Source organism: Protopterus annectens, chromosome 7.part0 (assembly GCF_019279795.1).
Source record: "Protopterus annectens isolate FY-2018-M chromosome 7.part0, PAN1.0, whole genome shotgun sequence".
NCBI lineage: Eukaryota > Metazoa > Chordata > Ceratodontiformes > Protopteridae > Protopterus > Protopterus annectens.
Genome location: NC_056739.1, coordinates 1,157,889,677 through 1,157,909,361, shown reverse-complemented (window position 1 = coordinate 1,157,909,361; position 19,685 = coordinate 1,157,889,677). Strand labels below are relative to the sequence as shown.

Genomic DNA, 19,685 nt, shown 5'->3' with positions numbered 1-19,685 from the left:
CAAATGGAAAATCTCTTCCATTTACTGGAAAATACTTTCCTGGTAGAAGGTTTTTGGCATGACAAGATAATACTCAACCAGAGAAGAGAACCTGGACTGGGAAAGAATCACTGGAACTAGATGAACCATGCGGTCAGGGAAACAGACTGGAGATTGGGAAGAGTAAGCCTCCAAGGGTGGGAAATGAGTTCAGGAATGGGATCTAATATCCAGGGTGGATATTTCAGATGAGACCAAAGGAGGGAAAACCACGCCTGATGAGGCCAAAGTGGGGCAATGAGGATGACAGGAGTCTTCAGGTGACGGGCTTTCTGTAAGACTTTGGGGATTAGGGGAGTAAGCATAAAGAAGTCCCGATGGCCAATTGTGAACCAGAGCATCCCTGGCTGACTCCCCCGTCGGGGGGATCAGGGCAAAGCAGTTGCTCCACTTGTGGTTATCCAGGGAGGCAAAAAGATCGCAGCAAGGGAGACACCAATGGTCGAATATCCAACATGCCACTGACAGATTCAGGGACCACTCATGAGGACTCAGGATACATCTGCTGAGCTTGTCAGCCAACACGCTGGAAATGCTGGGAATGTGCATTACAAGAAGAAAGTGCCTGGAAGACATCGCCCTTTCTCACATTCTCATGGCCTTGCTGCACACACAGGATAAGACCGTGTTCCCCCCTGGTTGTTGAGGTATCAGACTACAGCCATGTTGTCTGTTTGAACTGCTATAGTCAAGAGACAGTGAGACACTTCTGGAAAGCTTGCAACGTCAGAAGGACTGTGCTCATCCCCAGGACATTTATGTGCAATTTGGTCTCTAAGGGGGACCACGTGCCTTGAACCATCTTTCCCTGAAAATGCCCTTCCACCCCAACAGGGAGGCATCTGTGGTCACTGTGGCCTTGGGTTGGGGAAGACAGAAGGGTCTGCCTAGTATGAGGTCCTGAGCTTGGAAACACCAAGCAAGATGGTGTCTGCACACCTGAGAGATCCTGCTGGTCATGGAAATGGGATGAAACTGAGCTGACCATTGTACTGCTAGGGTCCATTGCAGAACTCTCATATGATATCTGGCGAGAGACACTAACTGGATCGCCACCGCCATTGAGCCTGCCACTTGCAAGATCAAGTGGACCTTGGGGCGATCCAGATCCAAAAACTGATGGACAAGGTCCTGAATGATCTAAACTCTACGTAGGAGAAGTGCTGCAGTCTCTGACACCATGTCCAGAAGAACCCCGATAAAGTCCAGGTTCCGACATGGGGAAAGATGGGATTTGGGCAGGTTGAATGTGATGCCTAGATCCTGAAAGAGGCTGAGAGTATAATTTGTGGCCATAGTGAGTTGATGCCTCATGGGGGCCATGAAGAGACAATCGTCCAGGTACGGGAAGATCTGGAAGCCTTGTAGACGGAGATGAGCTGCCACACTCCCGTGCATTTGTTAAACACCTGGGGGGCTGTGGTGAGTCCAAAGGGCAAGGCTCTGAACTGACACAGCTTGGCCCCTAGACGAAACCACAGATATCTCCTGGAGTGTCTGTAAATTTTGATATGACAGTACGTATGCCTTTGAGATCTACTGACCAGATTCAGTCATCCTTACACAGAAGTGGCAGAATGGACTGAACAGTGACCATCCGGAACTTGGACTTCTTGACTGACAGGTTTAGTTCGCTGAGGCTGAAAATGGGATGCAGGTCCTCACTTTTCTTGGGCACCAAAAAGAAGCGAGAGTAAGTTTCGGACCCTCGTTGTCCTGTTGGGACTTCTTGGATGGCTTTTTTTTGAATAAGGTCTTGGACCTCGAGAAAGGCCAACTCTCTCTGTTGGGGTGGAATGTCCAGGAGAGACTTCTGAAGAGGAGGGGGCTGAAAAAAGGGTATGAAGTAACCCCCCGGAAATGATCTTTAACACTCACTGATCTGAGATGATATTTGTCCATGCTAATGGGTAGAGGGAGAGTCAACCCCCAACTGCCTCCAGGGCAGGACATACTTGCAGAACTTCAGGAGCGCTGAGGGGCCTTCTCCAAGAAGGATTCCCGGGAGCCCTGGTTTTGAGAACCCCCTCTGCCGCTGGAAGAGTCTGCTGTCAAATCTCCTGCTCCGGCTGGAGGAAGAGGATTCCCGAGGAGCATCCTGGAAGGAAGACTGAGACATGCGAAAGTTTTTTACTACCCCTCTGATTTTTGGAAAAGCATTGTTGGGGTTTAGAGAACTTGGGCCCCACCATGGACAGAGTCCTACCTTTCTCCTCTCTGCAGGTCAAAGTCTCTGACGGAAGGACCAAACAAGGTAGACCTGTCAAAAGGGGTGCTAGTGAAGGACCCCTTAAAGGGTTGCACAAACCCGTAAAGGTGAAGCCAGGTGTGGCCCTTAATGGCAATACCCACGCCTGATGCTCGAGAGGTAGCCTCCACCGCATTGGAGATCAGCCTCATCAAACCGTTAGCCAGGGAGGTTGTAGTGGACAGCTTCAGAGAGACTAATTTAAGACTCTCCAGAGGCAGCAACTCAGAAACGGAAGTGGAGAGCTCCAATACCAAATCCCTTTGCAGTCAGTTGGTGTGTGCCATGTAGTTGGTTGCTCTTAATCTGAATGTAACTGAGGCAAACACATGCTTCCCAAAACTGTCAATTGCCCGAGACTCCATGTTCGGGAGATGGACTGTGGAGCTCTGCTCAGCGAGCTGCTTTGTAGTAGCTGCAGCCACCATGATAGCATCAACGGGGACGCCCTTGCTCCAAAAGGCCTTATCCTTGGGGGGACTTTAAAACTTATCAGCCTTCTTGGGAACTGGTTCCACTATGTCCGGCTTCTTCCACACCCTGTCGGTGATGAGCTGTACAGGCTCATTGGCAGGGGGAAACATCCAGGTAGAAGATGGGCCCATCCCAAAGGCCGTGAAAAACATGGATTGCTTTGAAGATGAGGCAGGGGTAGACCAGCTGCCTCTTTGTTTTAGGATCTCGAGGATGTCTCCAAAGGACACTTCTTCAGACGGAAATCTGAGGGACCAGTCTCCTTCCTTGAAATCCATGTTCTCAGTGTGGGACTCTCTACGGGAGTCCAAGTGCCTCCTCTTGCACATCCTCTTCCAAGGAGGCTCCTCCACGGTGGGTTCTGGGGAGGACTTGGAAGAGGTATAGACCCCGAGGGGTGAAATGCTTACCTGAAGGTGCTCACGGGAGGGCTGACCCTGGAAGGATGATGAGGTCCTGCTGCCTAACATTGAGAGGGGCTGGGGAGGACCTAGAGCTGAAGGAGAGGTAGCTGCCCAGCCAGAGAATGTCCTCTCTACCATCTGGAAGGCCAATGGGCTGGATGAAGCTCCCCCCCCCCAATGGCTCAGCCGCAAGGGACAGAAGGGGGGACCCTGACACAGCACAAATTACTCCAGATATCATCGTTCCCGAGCTATCCAGTGCAGAGGCCCTTAGAAGGAGGGAAGGGTCGGAAAACACCAGGCCCGACCCCCCCCCGGGAAACAGCACAGACCTCTTGGGGCCGAGGTGCAGACAGTTCCGAGGGCAACGTAACTGAGCCCGCCAGGGACTCTGACAGTGTGGGAAGGGAAGATATGCCAGACACAGCCAGCCTCTCACAGGGAATGCTCTGATCCTGAGGGTCCAAACCCAGATGGGTCAGACAAAGCAAAGAGGAGTCCCGCAGATGAAGAGGATCCCCTTGGCAACTGAGCTAGGGATGGCAACAAGACCAACTAGATTTGGGCCTTGAGAAAGCTCATCATCATCCTTTCCATGTCTGAGGGGAGCAAGCTCCTTGTGGATCTGGAAGAGACAGAGAAATGTCCTAACCTCGCTGAATGCCTGCAGTCTCAGGAGGGAGATTGACTTGTGCACTTTGGATCTGAGCTCCTGGATCTGGAGGGGGAAATCTCAATAATAACTGGATCAGACAAAACCATCAGATCCGAAGGAGCAATTGGAGCCGTGGATGGATCCGATCAGTGGGTCAGATCCAAAGGCAGGCTGTGTCTAGTCGGATCCTATGATCTCTGAGACTCCGAAGTCTCGGATCCAACAGAAGGAGCTGGGGCTCTCGAAGCAGAAGAGTCCAGATCCGAAGTCAAGCAGTCTAGACTCGGAAATGGAGAACTTTGATCCGAGAGCCTTGGCTTTTTTGGTGGGAGAATCCCTGGAGGAAGAAGACTTCCTTTTGCCATCGGAGGGAGGCTTGGAAGGGGGACGAGAGGACCCCATTAGTAAGCCCCTTAGGCAGGAGCTTGTTCCTGCATTCCAGGAGAGCCCTGGGGCTGAATCCGGTGCAAATGTCACATTCAACTTCCAGGTGAAGTTCTCCCAGGCAGCAGACACATTCCTTGTGCGAGTCAGAATGGAGCATTTTCCAACTGCATGAGGAACGTCTTTTAAATCCAAAGGGCTTTTCAGACATTACGCTCACACACCCACCATCTGCCCAGTACACAAAATAAGGGGGTGGTCAGCTTAACAGGGAGGGCAGGGAAATGTAAGAGCTACCCAAAGGACCTGGGAGTAAAGCGTGGGAACCCAGGGAGCGGTTTAAAGAAGACAGCCTAAGACGCTACCAGGAGGGGGAGGAAACCTAGCTAGACTAAGTTAAAGGGAAGACTATTCTAAAGAGAGAGAAAACCTCAGAAAAGAAGGGAAAACAGGTTTACTTATCTTAAAAAGGAAGCTTTGAGCTGCAGGATACACGTCCGTAGTGAAATCGCAGCAAACAAGATCGGAGAGTTATGGGTAGCAAGGGATCTTGGGAAGGGGAGGAGCTTGAGCTCTGGATAGGTCCCTTTCAGTTGCTGGCTCGGATCCGAGGTCAAATCCAAGACCCATCCATGACCAATAATCACACGGATAGCATCAGATCAAGTGGTTCTAACCTAAGTAAACTAGTGAAAATCTCTCACAAGCAAAATATCATGTCCTGTGACAAAACTTCACATGAAGTTTTAGTTAAAAATTAAACTTTTCCTCACAAAAAGTTTACACTAACCTAACATCGTTGTCACAGGGCATTAACAGCCCAAGTTACTTTGTTTCATAAAGTACAACTTTCACTCATAAAAGTAATAAAATAGGAAGGCTTTCCCCAGTGGGGAATTATCTATCCAGTTCTTGAAGGACCGGTAGCTGAATGACAAGATCATAGGGTCTGCTGTCACTTCAGCAGCAAAAACCTCTGAAGTAATTTGGTGCTCAAACTGCCTTTTATAGAGAGTGCCTCTAGACTCCTGGCAGATGGGAGTGCAGGGCAAACACTCAATTCTTTGGTAAGCTGTCCGATGCAGGGGGTAAATATCCAAACAGCTTAGGCTACTGCAACAGTGATCCTTGTATGAATTTCAGGAATTCAAGGGGGCAGTATTTTGAACTTTAAGACTTGTATATAAAGGTTGGCAAATAAAAGGTCTAGGACTGGTCTCAAAGTTCATTCTTTCTTTGGCACCAGAAATATCCTCAAATAAAAATCTTTCCCTGTTTGAAATGAAAACTCCAAGGGACATCATTCGCTGGATAACTACAGGAAACATAAGTATAGTTTGGAGGGTGTAGGCTTCCACAAGGACTTGTGCTGGGAAGGCAAGTGTGAGCTGTGCGTGCAAAGGATGTTGGATGACAGGGATGGTGCGCCTGCAGTGAGATGTGAACAGATAAACAGAGGCCTATGTTAGGCTCAACTGCTTCATCAAGTCATAGTTTGTAACACAGTCCTGCCTCTGTGCTTCATACTCCCAAAAAACACTGAACATCTGAATAATGTTTAGGACTTGAAGTGAGAGATCCCTTTACAAGAATGTCCAGCTGGATGGATGCTACTTAACCTGAGTCAACAGATTCTGCTAAGCTTGGGAGAAGATGTTGGAAGGGGGAACCTTGGGCGGTAGCACCATCACTTGAGTACCAGTGAATCTGGAGAGCACTCGTGATTAGGCTAGTAAGCTTTGAGCTATAACAGATAAACAAGGGCTGAGTGGCACCTGCATCCTGAAATACACCTCCTCAGGGTCAAAGCCAGGAATATGACTCAACCTGGGCTTCTTGTCATCCCCTGAAGTTGACATACTGATATTGACTGAAGTCCTCTCTACCAAGGATGAGCTCAGCACCTGCAGGACACAGAAGATTGTTCACGCAACGGACTCGCATCCAGAAGGGTTAGGTTGTAGTGTACCCTCTGGAATGGAATCATTGTGAAAGTGCTTTCAGATGAAACCTGCGCTAAATATGGGTTCCTCACAACAATCCCTGCACAAGGAATTCCCAAATTCTACCTTTTTCTGAACAGTGAGAGATTTTCCCCTTTAGTGTCTGTGAATAGTAACACCTAACCTCTGGCATTTATGGAAATGTTTTATATTGTCTTCCTTCTCAAAGCAGCACAGGTATTGCTAGTACTGGTCTTGTCTACTTATTTAACAGCCACAAGGACACTTTGTGGATCTGCTTCTAGACATCAAATGTGGGAACATTTCAATGATGGGCCAAGAAGGATCAAGATCCAAAATGTGCACATAAAGACTCCTGTTAGATTCAAGGTTAAGCCCAGGCAAACTTTTGTTGTCAGTGTATAATGTTCTGGCATGTACTAGCACAAAGCATATTCACTTCCACAAGAGTGAGAGCTTGTGAGAAAAAATACAGAATTCTGATTGGTGGAGAAGTGAACCCAATCTCTGACTCCAAAAGTAGGATCCCTGATGTGGATTTATGACGAGTGATAAATGGAAATTGAGATAGCCACATGGATGAAGATCTGAACATGCTAACAGGCCAAGTTACTTCCAAAAATGATCAAAAAGACAGCTGCAGCTCTAAGTGAGACAGCAAACTGTTTTACGAGTTATTAACAATGGAACACACACTAATTAATTAAAAAAGGACATAGGTGCTGCAATTTATGAAAGAATTAAGGACTTCTGAAATGATAGTACAGTATGCTTAGACGCCTCTGATTTTTAAAGGAAATGGCTGGAGTTCTTGACTGAATATTTAAATGTGAAAGAGAATTCACTATAGATTTTTTTCAGATGGGAAATCCTGTCTAATTCAATCCACATCTTATGGTTAGATAATCAGAAAACTAGACCATGTAGTTTATCTGGATTTTGACAAGGCTTTTTTGATTCAATATCAAACAGAACAACAAAAGCTGTGCAAAATGAGGATAGGTAAGACAAAAGTTAGCTGAAAAATGGCTGGGAGGAGGGTAAGAGATGAATTAGAAGACTTCTGATGTATCAGTGAGTGAGCCTGCACTCTTTAAGCTCTATAAAGTTGATAGCTTTGGGGAATTTCAGAAGAAAGAGAAAATATGTTTAAAGGGAGGAGAGGGAAATGCCTTTTTTGGGAGAGGATGGTGTTACTGTAAAATACTTACCTTTTGGGATGGCAGAATTTAAGACAACAGAAATTATATGCCCTAGGATAAAAGGAAAAGAATATTAAAAGTGAAGGTTTGGGTAGCAGTTTCTGAAACAACCTGTTAAATGTCACTGGCTAGAAAAGCATATATTGTTCATCCTACTAGATTTTATATATGTAGATCCATACTTTTTGAAATGATTAGATGAAAGCACAAGTAAAACTAATCACAAAATGTTGAATTTCAGTTCACTGCATTCTACCGCTAGGACTGACAAGCTTCTCTGCTTGGGAGGTACCACTAAATTACTATCATACATTATGTGACTAAGGCAGCACAATCATTAAGTGACCGAAATCTGCTCACCTTTTCTCCAGGGTTGCTGCTGTAGAACATCACACATGGGTACAACTCCGTTGCATCTATATCTTCAAAAGCCAGTTTAGGTTCCTAGTCATTAAAAAAATACAAGCTATGAAAATCAAGCAACAATAAAACAGAAAATGCTGCTGAATACCACACAGCACTGCATGTTACAAAGCACAGCAATAATGGGTATTTATAACAAAGATGGAATTATTCCTAGCAGGGATTGACTAACTTTAAAACCACATGAAAGTGAAAGTGCCTGGACAAAAACAATCTTCAAATTCAGTCCGTCAGATCAGTATGCACACCAGCAACAATTTCAATCTTAAGTTCTTTACCACAGATTAAATTGTGCTCTAGGAAATGCCAACATATCAGCAATGATGTGTGCAATGCATAAAAACTTAATACAGACCACTGGCTTATCCAAAAGGCAAAGAAATCAGAACTCAATGACTCAGCAGTCTTTGCCAACCTTCAAATTACATTGGAAGGACAACAGTATAGGAAAGAAAATGAATGCAGAACAAAATGACAAGGAGGACTAGTATATTCACAAATGTCAGTTTAAGATGCAAAACCAGTACAACCAAAAATAAAACAAGCAGCACTATGGCCATACAAATGACAACTGAGTGGACTAGTAGCTTACAGTAAAACCAGGATCAAATTCACCCACAACAGAAACCAAAGTTATACACTTACCATAAACTATGGATACTTTTCATCCTAGACCATCCAATATGACAGGTGGCCACTGAACCACTTTGACAGATTCAATCAGTCCATCAGCCAGCCTTGGGTTCTCTCAAAATTTTCCCTCCCGGGATAATCTTTGAACTTCAAATTACCAACCAAAGACCAATGGACAAATTAATAAACAAGTAGGCGGCATGATATAACAGTAGTCTACAGTTCCTTGTAATCAATGTCAATTTGGTAGGGATGGTAGGATTGGTTACAGTGATACACTAAGTACAGAACATCTGTATCCTATTTAAGCTTTCTGTGTGATCTGACAGTTGAGAGAGAATCCCAAGCTACCTGAGCTCTCCGGTGGAATCATGACAAGTCACCTTTCAGAAAGCATTGCTGTGCTTGTGTGAGATCAGTAGATGTCCCAATTCTCACTGATGTAGCACTCCTTTCTAAAGGGATATCCCACCATGGATAGTCGAACATCTGGTCAGCATTCCAAAGCCTTATCTCCCTCCAGGCATCTTATACATCAAAAGTATGTCCTATGTCTATGGCGTAAGACTCATAAGTGACATACAAGTGCCTAATCCTCAGAACTGAACTGCCCCATGAAAACCAGGGCAACTCAAGAGGAAAAGCAAGTAAAAGCACACCCAGAAAGGGAAAGATGACTCTGGCCATAGGGTAAGAAATAGAGCAAAAAACAGGGGAAAAAGAGGAGGGATGGAATACTGCAACAGTGAGAAGTAGGGCATCTACTGTTATGGTAATATCTTCTACAACTGTACTATGCCTTTCCTTATCACTGTTGCAGCGCTCCATACTAACAGGAAAGTACAAAAACTACTGGAGAGGATGGGAGGAAGAAGACAAAGGATCTCTCCAGTAAACCTAGCAGGATGGCCCTGACAAAACCAGCTCTGGCCCTAGAAATCACATCTGACTTGTAGTGTTTAGTAAAGGTTTGTACAGAACACCACATAGTAGTTTCCAGAATGGATCTCATATCCAGGCCCTTAAAAAAATCTCCAGAGAAGGCCACTGCCGTGGTAAACTAAGCAGAAGAAGAAAGCTGCTAAAAGTAAAAGGAATAGTAAAAAATGGCCTTGGAAATTCAAGAGAAGGTTTGCTTAGAAACAGCTAAACCCAATTTCTAGGAATGAAAAGAAAAAGTTGGTCACATTTCCTTACATAAATTGTCTTAGCCAGGTGCTATCTGAACTGTCTATGTAGATGCAAGATATGAAGAACCGTCTCATTATCATTCTGCAGAGAAGGGAAAAAAGAATGGTCAGTTTTAAAGACAAATCATTAATCTATCTTGGACATAATAGGAGGATCAATTTGAACTGAAATTCTGTCTCTGAAAAAATAACTAGAAAAAGGGGAAATGCCACGAGTGCCTGAAGTTCAGAAACCCTCTTGACAGAATTAAGAGCCACTAACGGAACTGCAATTAGAAGAAATTGCAGGCTCAAATGGTGGCTAAGTCAACTTTTCACGAACAAAATTATGGTTCCAAAAAGGAGGGATAGGCTTTCTCGGGGTCCAAATATGAAGGACACCTTTCAGCAATTGTTTGCCTTCAAACATAGAAGAAACAGGTGGAGTCAAGGGCAGACAAGCAGAGCTGGCTGACAAATGAGCTTAACAGATGAGTAAACTAGACCAGAAATCACCATCTCACACAAATAAAGAATAGTATGAATACTCACAGAAATACAGTTCAGTTCATATCTGTGACACTAAACAGAAAAACTCTTCCACATAGGATTTTTTCGTAGTGGGTTTTCTGGCCTCCTGTAACACCCAAAGCATGTCCTCAGAAAGTTGGTGTCCAAAAGAAATAAAAACCCTATCACTCAGTCAATTAAGGGTGAGTAAATGAAGGTGAATGACAGATCCCTTGTTCTATGTGAGAAAATTCATCCGATGAGGTAACTTGTGATGACTGCCCCTGGCCAGATGAAACAGAAATAGGAACCAGTGCCATCAGAGCAAAAATTGAGTCACCAACATGATTTTGGGCCTATCGCACATGATCTTGTGTAGGACTCTTGGTAATAGAGGAAGAGGGGGAAGGCATACAAGAACATCCTCTTCCAAGAAAAACACATGGTGTTAAGTTTCCAAGCCAGAGGACTTGGCATTCTGGAACAGAACTTCACAAGTTGCCTGTTCAGAGAGAAGGCAAAAAGATCTACTTGAGGTGTGCTGTGAGGGAATGTAGACTGCCTACAATGGTCAGTTGATGGTGAATCGTAAAATCCCAAGCTTCAACAGCCAGTCTGCAAAGCTATGATTATGTGCTGCTTTGTTTGTTTACATACCACATAACCACTGTGTGGGACCCGAAGGGAGTTCAAAGTATGAACAGCCATTACCAGAGCTCTCTTGTCATTGATGTTTATATGGCTTGTCAGTTGCTTTGAAGACCAGACTCCCTGAACCCTGATGCCACTGACAGAGGCTTCCCAACCCTGATCTGAACCATCTGTATACAGGTCCTGAGTGTGGAGAAGAACTTGGACAGGAAGGCTTTGATACAGAGTAATGTGATGAATCCACCAGGGGCAAAGCAGAAGGTCCAGAGGACAGCAGTGTTAAAGCCAAAGAGTTTTGAGATACCACTGAACCTTCTTCCTGTGGAGTCTGCCAAAGGGGACCACAGGAATGGAGGATGCCATGAACTCCAGAGCTCAAAGAACTTCTCTTGCAGGCCACCACTGGAACTAAATGAGGAAGTGTTGATAAAATAGATGTCCAGAAAGGCTCTCCAAGAATCCTCCTTCCCAGGAACTTTCTGGAATAAAACCCTTTGCCCCACTGAGAAGGACAAACAGATTGAATGCTTCCTTGGACCAAAAGACCTTGAAGAATTGAAGGAAAGTTAGGCAACTGGCAAAGAGGAGGTTGAGGAATGGCTGAAAAGAGAGGAAGAGACTTCCACACCATGAAATAACCTTTTTGAATGACAGAAAGTACCCAGGAATCGGTGGCGATTTGCTGCCAAAGTGGAAAAGACAGAGTTAGTCTGAGGGAAACAGGAATCTGGCCAAGAGGTAGATGTGGCTGGGGTTAGTCAATCTGCAAGAGGTCATAGTACCTGTTCTGGATATCAGCAATTTGGGAACAGTCCCATTTAAATTGTTTCATCATGCGAGCAACAGAGTCCTCAAAAGATAATTCGTCAAAGGAGAAAGGAAATCCTCTTCCTCAGACTCAAGGACAAGAGGGGAATGGATTTGAGAAGAGTAAGCTAAGGACTTCACCAGAATCCAACTCCACATCCTCTTCAGAGGAAGCAGAATCCTGAGGGTATTTAGAAGTGGTATAAGACCTGGGAACACAGTAAGGAAAATAAAGCCCCCTGATTAGGTTTCAAGGTCATAAGGCCTTTGAGAAGACCTTGAAGTCCTGTAATTTTTCATGTGGGTCCTTAGACACCTGAGCCATGTCTGTTTTCTTTTTTTTTTTAAAAGAACATCAGCCCTGATAAATTGAAGAGGTTCAGACCCATGCCAGACTTCAATATGGGAACCAGGAACGCCTTCCCTAACAGAAATCTATAGAATTCCCTTAGGCCACCCTCAAATAATCATCTGCAGTCCCCGCTCTTCATATGCAGCAAATGTAGGTACAACCTCAGCGGACATGCAGGTAGGCAGCGCCGTGTCGGCCTCAATCTGGGTTGCGACAGAGGAGGCTGGCTTCGCAACTGGATGTTCCTCAGGCTCTTCATCCAACCAGACAAACATGTCTGGAAGAGGCTGGACAGCAAAAGTCTCAATATGCATATTTTTAGACTTTTTCTTAAGCAGAGGCTGATGATTCACAAGCCATAGCCCCCTGAGCTAATGGCTTCAGACGTTTGTTCCATATATATTTAGAGAAGCAACAGGTTGCATGGTCAACACCTGACAAATTTCACACTGAGTATGGTTGTGGGTAGTTCCCAGACAAAAATGGTACTGCTCAAGTTTATATTTACTGGGAATGTGCTTTTTACATTAACATTTTCCATTCCTGAACGACATGTAAAAGGTAATACAAACAAAGGAAAAAAGGAAGACACCCTAATAGGGTACTTATCTTTTGAGGGCTCACAAACTTAAGCAATGAGATGAAGGACACACACACCAAATTCAAAAGTAGCACTCAGACTGGCAGCATAAAAATTCTGAGGTTTAGGCATGCTTACATCACTTATGTACCTTATACCTTAGACATAGGGCACATGGCTGATGTATGGCACCTGGAAGGAAGTAAGGCTTTGGTACGCTGGCCGAATGTTAGTCCATCTTCGGCAGGATATCCTTTACGTAAGGAATACTCCAACTATGATTAGGAAGGACTAAACTCTGGATCTAGATATCACATCCAATTTATAGTGCCTGGCAAAGGTATGTAATGTAGACAACTTGCTGCCACACAAATCTTATCTGTTGTAAAATTCTCAGTTTAATCTAAGACTTTTGGATTTCTAGTACCATGACAGGAAAGGACCCATTCCTAAATCAAAGTGTGATTACAGTTCATGAAATTAGTATTGTTTCAGTCTTTCATGTTAGCCAAAAGTGCTCTTTGCATCACTCGCAATGTGCCCAGAATTGACTCCTCCTGTAATTTATATGGAATTAGAAATATCGGTAGCATATCTAATCATAACGGTGCAAGTATTTTTATTTCCTCTAATTTCTCTCAATCTTTTTTGAATATCTTCTATCTGGAAATTATGGGCTTCTTGTGTAACAATACATAATTTCTTCCATACTCTAAATAGTCCACTCTATCATCTTTACAGTTCTTTTTTAAGCCTGTCAATTTTTGTGGAACACCTACTTGCCTCTACAAAAGGGGGGCCATCCTCCCCCCTAAACCTGGCCTAATCCCACTGTAGGGATGTTTCCATGTACTGAGTATTTTACACTGTCTTTTTTTCCAAGTCCAGGCACAAGTGCGCATATCAGGACTGGACACTTTTTCATCCTGGGACTTGTGCATCCTGCTGTCTTTTTTAGTTTTTAACCAGCCTCTGTCCATGATATATGCTATATAAAATACAGCCTATATATCAGTGCTGTCTTGGTGAGATTTTGTAAAAACAGAGTCCACAATGTGAAAACACTCACCAAGACTTCAGGATAAATGCAGTTCCAGCAATACTCTATCCTTTTCTTGCTGAGTATATCATCTTTCCATTAGGATGCCTGAGGAGATCTTGAGAAAGGCAGGAGATGTTGCTACAGACCTTATGGAATGCGCTTTGGGCTTGACAGGTAGTCTGTATCACCTCCATTTATTCTTCTAAACACAAATCAGATGTCCATCTGGATAACACCTGCTTAGAAACCTTTCTGTCTATTCTGTTAGATACAAAGAATATGAATAATTGAGTATCTCTCCTGAATGGCTGGTTCTGCAAAATTAGAATACAAGTTACTTGTTAACATCCATGGTATACAAATATTTTGCTTTGCTGGAATGATTAGGAAAAATACAGAGAGGTGTAATGGCTGGTTTAGATTAGACTCTACTGTCACCTTAGGGATAAAGGACTGGTTCTCAAGGTGACTCTGCCTTCGTGAAATATCAAGTAGGGAGGCATGGAAGATAAAGCATAAAGTTCAGAGATTTGCATGGCTGAAGAAAGAGCAACCAAAAATAATTCTAACACAGAAATATGAGATCCACAGAAGAACTTGGTTCAAACTGATGTCTTATTAGCGCTTCCAATAAAATAGAGGATCCCATGAAGGGGGATGATCTTTGATGGGTGGACAGATAATAAATAAATCTCTCAGGAAGGATTTGCATAATCTGTGTGAACCCATGCTACTGTTTTCAGGACCATGATGGAAACAGGAAATCTATATCAATTGTACATTACAGTATAATAACTACAGCATGCCTCAAACCCAGTGGAAAGAAATTGCAAGACATCTGAAACAGAGGCAAAAAAGGGATCTAAATGTTGTTGCAAGGCCCACACTGAAAAACATTTCCATTTACTTGCCAGTAGATTGGCTCTGAAAAGCAGAACAAATGCTTATAACCATTGTGGAAAGGGAGAAATCCATTGCCATCATTGGAACTGGAGATACCATAAAATTAGGTTTAGCTGAAGGTTCAGGTGAAGCTGATTAGACAGGTGTGACAGAGAAGATTTGGTGCATTATCTAAATGTCAAGGGAGACTCCCATCAGATAAGGCTTTAGTAGAGGAAATCAGATTTGCCTGGGCCATAATGGGCAATGAGAATGACTGTGAATTCACATCTCGAGTCTTTATGAAGAAACCTGGAAATGAGGGGAACTGGAGAGAAGGCATAAAGAGGACTGGGGGCACTGACATATTAGAGCATCCCTTAGTGGCTGACCTTTGGGTGGTACCAGGAAAAAGTAGTTGCTGCACTGGTGCTGGTGGGGGAAGAAAACAGACTGCAGCAAGGCTGTCCCCAGTAGCTGAATATCTGCTGAGCTACTGATGAACTGAGAGACCACTTGTGAGGTATGAGGATAGACCTGTTGAGCAGCTGGCATTACCTGGAATGTGTGTTACAGAAATAAAGTGGTGTGTACTTACTGCACACTAACAGACTCTAACAGTTTCTTTGCAAAAGGGGTTGGACTTGGTTCCACCTTGCTTGCTGATGTAATGTATTACACGAATGCTCTCTGACTGAACAGTTAACACTATGGGAGGGAGGAGTTTCTGGAATTCCTACAACCAACGAGAAACTCCATCTCCAAGACAATGATGTGCAATTTGTCCTCTGCCTGTGGAAAAAGTACATGGATCATCCTCCCATTGAAATACCCCCCTCCCCCCGAATGGGAGCAGTTGTGGTCACTTTAGCAAACAAAAGTGGCATTACAAAGAGATGGCAAATGTGGATAGATGGAGAAGTCAACCACCACAGCAGACAACACTTGCACATCCAAGTTTTGCAGACTGGTGTGGAAAGATGATCATCCATTGAAAAAATCTCATATAAAACTAAGTGTGGCTGACCATTAGTATCAAGGGTACTGGGAGGCCCAGCACTCAGAGAACCAAATGGACTGCTGACAACTGTTTCTGAAGGAATATCTAGATCATGTTTTAAATAGAATTCCTGTGCAAGTCTTACTGCGTAGCTTGTCATATCCAGATGGCAGGCTTTGAAAGTAATCTTAAGTTTAGCTACTGCTTTTCTTCCCCATGAAAGTCACAGAGCAGTGGTAACGCCTCTCCATAAAGGGTGGCATTACAACCCTATCAGTCTTACAAACCTCATCTGAAAAGCCACAGAACATATGCATTATAATTGACCTCATAAACTGTGATATCAAGAAATCTTGTTAGACTTAACCCCCAACAGTTCGGTTTTGTGAAGGGTTGATTTTTGTCTATTTAATCTGGTAAAGTCTCTGAAATGATTACAGAGGCTGTACATGGTGCAATGCAATAAATATTGTGTATCTTGACCTGGCCAAGACCTTTGACACCATTCCCCTTGCTGGCATCATATAAAATCTAAATACTTTAAAAGCTAACCCTTGCTCAGCAAAACGGATAGCAAACTGGAAAAAAGGACCCACACAGTGTAATTTGCAGGTACTTTATCAGAAAGTATGAAAGTGATCAGAGGTGTCACTCAAAGCTTGGTGCTGGGACCTCTCCTTTTTGATATTTATTTCTCAGATCTTCAAGCAGACAGCCAAAAGCTCTGGCTAACAAAATTTGCCAGATAATTGCAAACTGGCAGTTGTTAAATCACCCTGTAACACCCAAACCCTCCAGAATGAACTTGCCCTGACAGACTCTTGGTGTACTAAAAACAGGCTCAAACTAAATTATAAAAAAAGTGTACTATTAACACGTTTGGTAGACAACCCCCTCCTCTCATCATACTGTCTTTCTTAGAATACTCACCTCTACAAAACAAAAATGTAGTAAGGAACCCAGGTTCCTTACTACATTTCTGTTTTGTAGACGTGAATTTTCTAGACAGTATGATGAGAGGAACCCAGGTACTTCTGTTGCTACCTCTGTCATATGAGCATCATCTACCAATGGTTGCCAGGAAATCCTTTAAATTATCCCAGCTAATCACCAAACGAATATCATTCAAGGTCTAAAGAAGTAATCACTCCATTATACTCAGCATTGATTAGGCCAGTTATCAAGTACATTTCTCCCTTTTGGAGAGATCTCAAATCAAAATTTGTTTGTTCAACAAACAATTAAAAAGATCCCAAAGGTTCCTGGAGTCTCGAGTTATCAAGAAAGGCTGAAAGCTCTATCCTTTCATTCAGTGTCTAACAGACTTTGTGGGGGGAGTGGTATTGGTCTCTCTCAACACACAATTAGAGACCCAACTGTCTTGGATCTCCTGTCTCTCCACACGTCCAACACCTCCACCAATAGCAAAACCAGGAGCTAATTATCACCCAGATATAGCTGAAACCTGGAGGGATAGGTTTATAACCAAACACCTCCCAAACATCTGGAATAAAGTTATCTTGCATGTTAAAATGTGCAACTTATTATTTTCCCTTAAAATAAACTAGAAGACTGGATGGGCATCTGCAAATTTATTCTGTGATTAACTGGCATGGTCCTTCTTAAGAAAGGAGGTGCTGAGTGAGGGAGGGTACTAGGAAGGTGAGAATGGTCATTAGATTCAATGGCCTGAAATATCTATGAATCTGTTGCATGGACTGCAGACATGACTTTTCATGACTTAGAGAGATATTTAAAGCTAGGTAGAGCTGTAAAAAGTTACCTTTGGCAGCTAATAAGACCTATTTGGTTGTTACAGAGAAGAACAAAGTTATGGGAAAACACAGATGAGATTAGCTGAGACTACTGCCATGGACTTGAACACTGGGGGTTGAGGGTATGTGGTGAGACCAAAGGACAAAACTCTGAATTTGCAGTGACTGTCTCCTAGGCATAAGTGCAAAAACCTTCTACTCTTTTGTAATCTTTATGTGGAGGTAAGCATTCTGAAAATATATAAAGCACATCCAATTACTTGCATTTAGGTAGGACAAAATCACTTGTAATGTGACATTTCTGAAGGGGGTCTTCTCTGACATTACAGGTTTAGGCAACTGAGATCCAGTACTGGACTGAGGTCCTTACTTTTCTTTAGCACTAAAAAGAATCTAGAATAGTTTCCTGACCATTGCTGGTCATGCAAGACCTCCTGAATGTCTCTTTTTTTGTAGGTGGAGGGAAACTTGTCTTGCTGCCTAACTAAACTGGTGGGGTGAGACATCTGGAAGCAGCTGTTTCTGATGTGATGGACACTGAGAAAAAAGTATAATAAAGCCTCTGGGTATTATCTCATTCACTCATTTGTTTTGCATGATGGCCATCCACGCAGCTGAAGAGATAACTGACCACCTGATTGCCTATACAGGTGGACAACTGGGCAAGCCTTCAGAACATTAGGGTTGCTTGTCAACAAAGGATCCCTAAAATCCCTGGGTTTGTGGACCACTGTAACCATGTGATTGCCATCTATTTAAAGGGTCACTTCTGCTTTGGCCACCCTTGAGAAGGAGTCAAAGTTCTGATGTGATTTGAAACCCTTCAAGATTACTGGTAAAGGAATGCTCAGGATTCTCAAAATGAATGTCTGTGGTAGATTGTGTCTTCCATTCTTGTTTGCACCCCATCTGATCTGTATGCCTTTTACCACAGGTCCAAAGAATGGGGAGCCATTAAAGGGGGCATTAATGACGAATGCCATAATGTTATCCATAAAAACTGTATAGGTGAATCCAGGCATGATGCCTAACAGAGATGCCTGTGCCCACCATTCCATTAACTGCATTGTAGAGCAGATACATAGAAAGGCTAGTAATACTGAAAATGGTACTCAAGGTAGTCTCCAGTTGCTTTCTTGATTCAGATATGGGAGGAGTGTGCAAAGTATCCATGAGCTGCGATGCCAGGTCCCTTTGGAAGCGATTCATATTTATTAAGCAGTTTTACACCCTCAAGACAAAGGTACCCACGGCGTAAGTGCTCTTTCCCATCCTATCCACTGCCCGAAATTATTTTTAGGTGAATGGAGAGTAGCTGACTCATTAGTCAATTCCTTTTAGTGGCTTCTGTAACACCAGAATACTTTAGACCAATGCTGCCTAACTTAAATGGGTGCAGAATTGTCAGGTTTTCTGAGAAATGCCTCAGATGTGGCAAGATCCTGCCATGCTCTTTAGCAGCCAGGTCAATGAGACATACAGCAGCAGATCACCCAAGAGGTGCAGAGTGATATGCCTCAAAAAGTACCTCCTCATCTTAATAGGGTGGGTCTGTCAGCCGACAACTACTGTGTCTCATTACTTCATGGGTTTCACTGAATATGGTGTCCTCAGATCATCATCCAGTATAGAATGTTGGTAATTCTGAAGGGGGGGGTCCATATGCCTCCCTTTCCATGTCTTCTTTTAGGAGATTTCTGGTTGAGAGTGACCACAGCACCCTGAAGAGTCAATTTTTATCTGTTGTGGTTTGTTGAGCGTTCCCTCTCTGGGCTGTCTCTGGAAGTTATGATAAAGTCGCTGAAGGGCTGATGGAAGGGTGTCTTGGGATGGAACAGGTACCACTCGCAGCTCTATCAACTGCCTGAGGAAAGCGATCATCCTCTCTTCAAAGGTGGGTATGTGATGCATTAAATTCAAGAAACACCACTCCAGAGCCATTATAGTCTTCACTGAAGCAGAGGCAAATAGCACTAAAGACATGAGTCCCAAAACCGATGACCTGCTCAGCCCCATTGAGGAGATCAGTGCCAAAGGCTCTGAACACTGACACAAAGAATGGCCCTAACCAAGTCGAAGCAAAGGATGGTATGAAATGGATGGATTGTGCAGAGCTGTAGTAATAGTATCTGTTGGTGCTGAGCATACAGTGTCTACGAGAATAAACATCTCAACAGTGCCAGTGCAGAAACTGGCACCGTGGAAGGAGCTAAGATATGTGATGGGGCCAACCTGATCCACTGCAGAAACAGATGGGGAAAGGGAAGACACCCAGCTCTCTTTGCCTTGAATAATGCCCTCATCATGGGCTCCAAATCTGCTTCTGTGGTGCTTACAGAAGGACTTTACTTTACAGAAGCCATTAACAACAGTCTTGGAGAAGGAATTTGTGTAATTTCCCTTTCAGAAGAGTGCCAGCTGTAAGTTTTGATGGGATTTATCCTTGAAAGTAACAGTTTCAGAATGAGGTGGAGGAAAATATTTGTGTTAT

The 19,685-nt window shown here is 43.7% G+C and overlaps 1 protein-coding gene across 5 annotated transcripts in view; it reads right to left on the bottom strand.

The window, feature by feature from the left end:
* Positions 1 to 19,685, bottom strand: part of HERC1 (HECT and RLD domain containing E3 ubiquitin protein ligase family member 1) — a 3,987,333-nt gene that overhangs the window by 1,954,539 nt on the left and 2,013,109 nt on the right. For all 5 annotated transcript variants that reach the window (XM_044077739.1, XM_044077741.1, XM_044077740.1 and 2 more), the window contains exon 36: positions 7,731 to 7,814. In XM_044077739.1, coding sequence (XP_043933674.1) covers positions 7,731 to 7,814 — 84 coding nt within the window. The remainder of the gene's footprint in view (positions 1 to 7,730; positions 7,815 to 19,685) is intronic.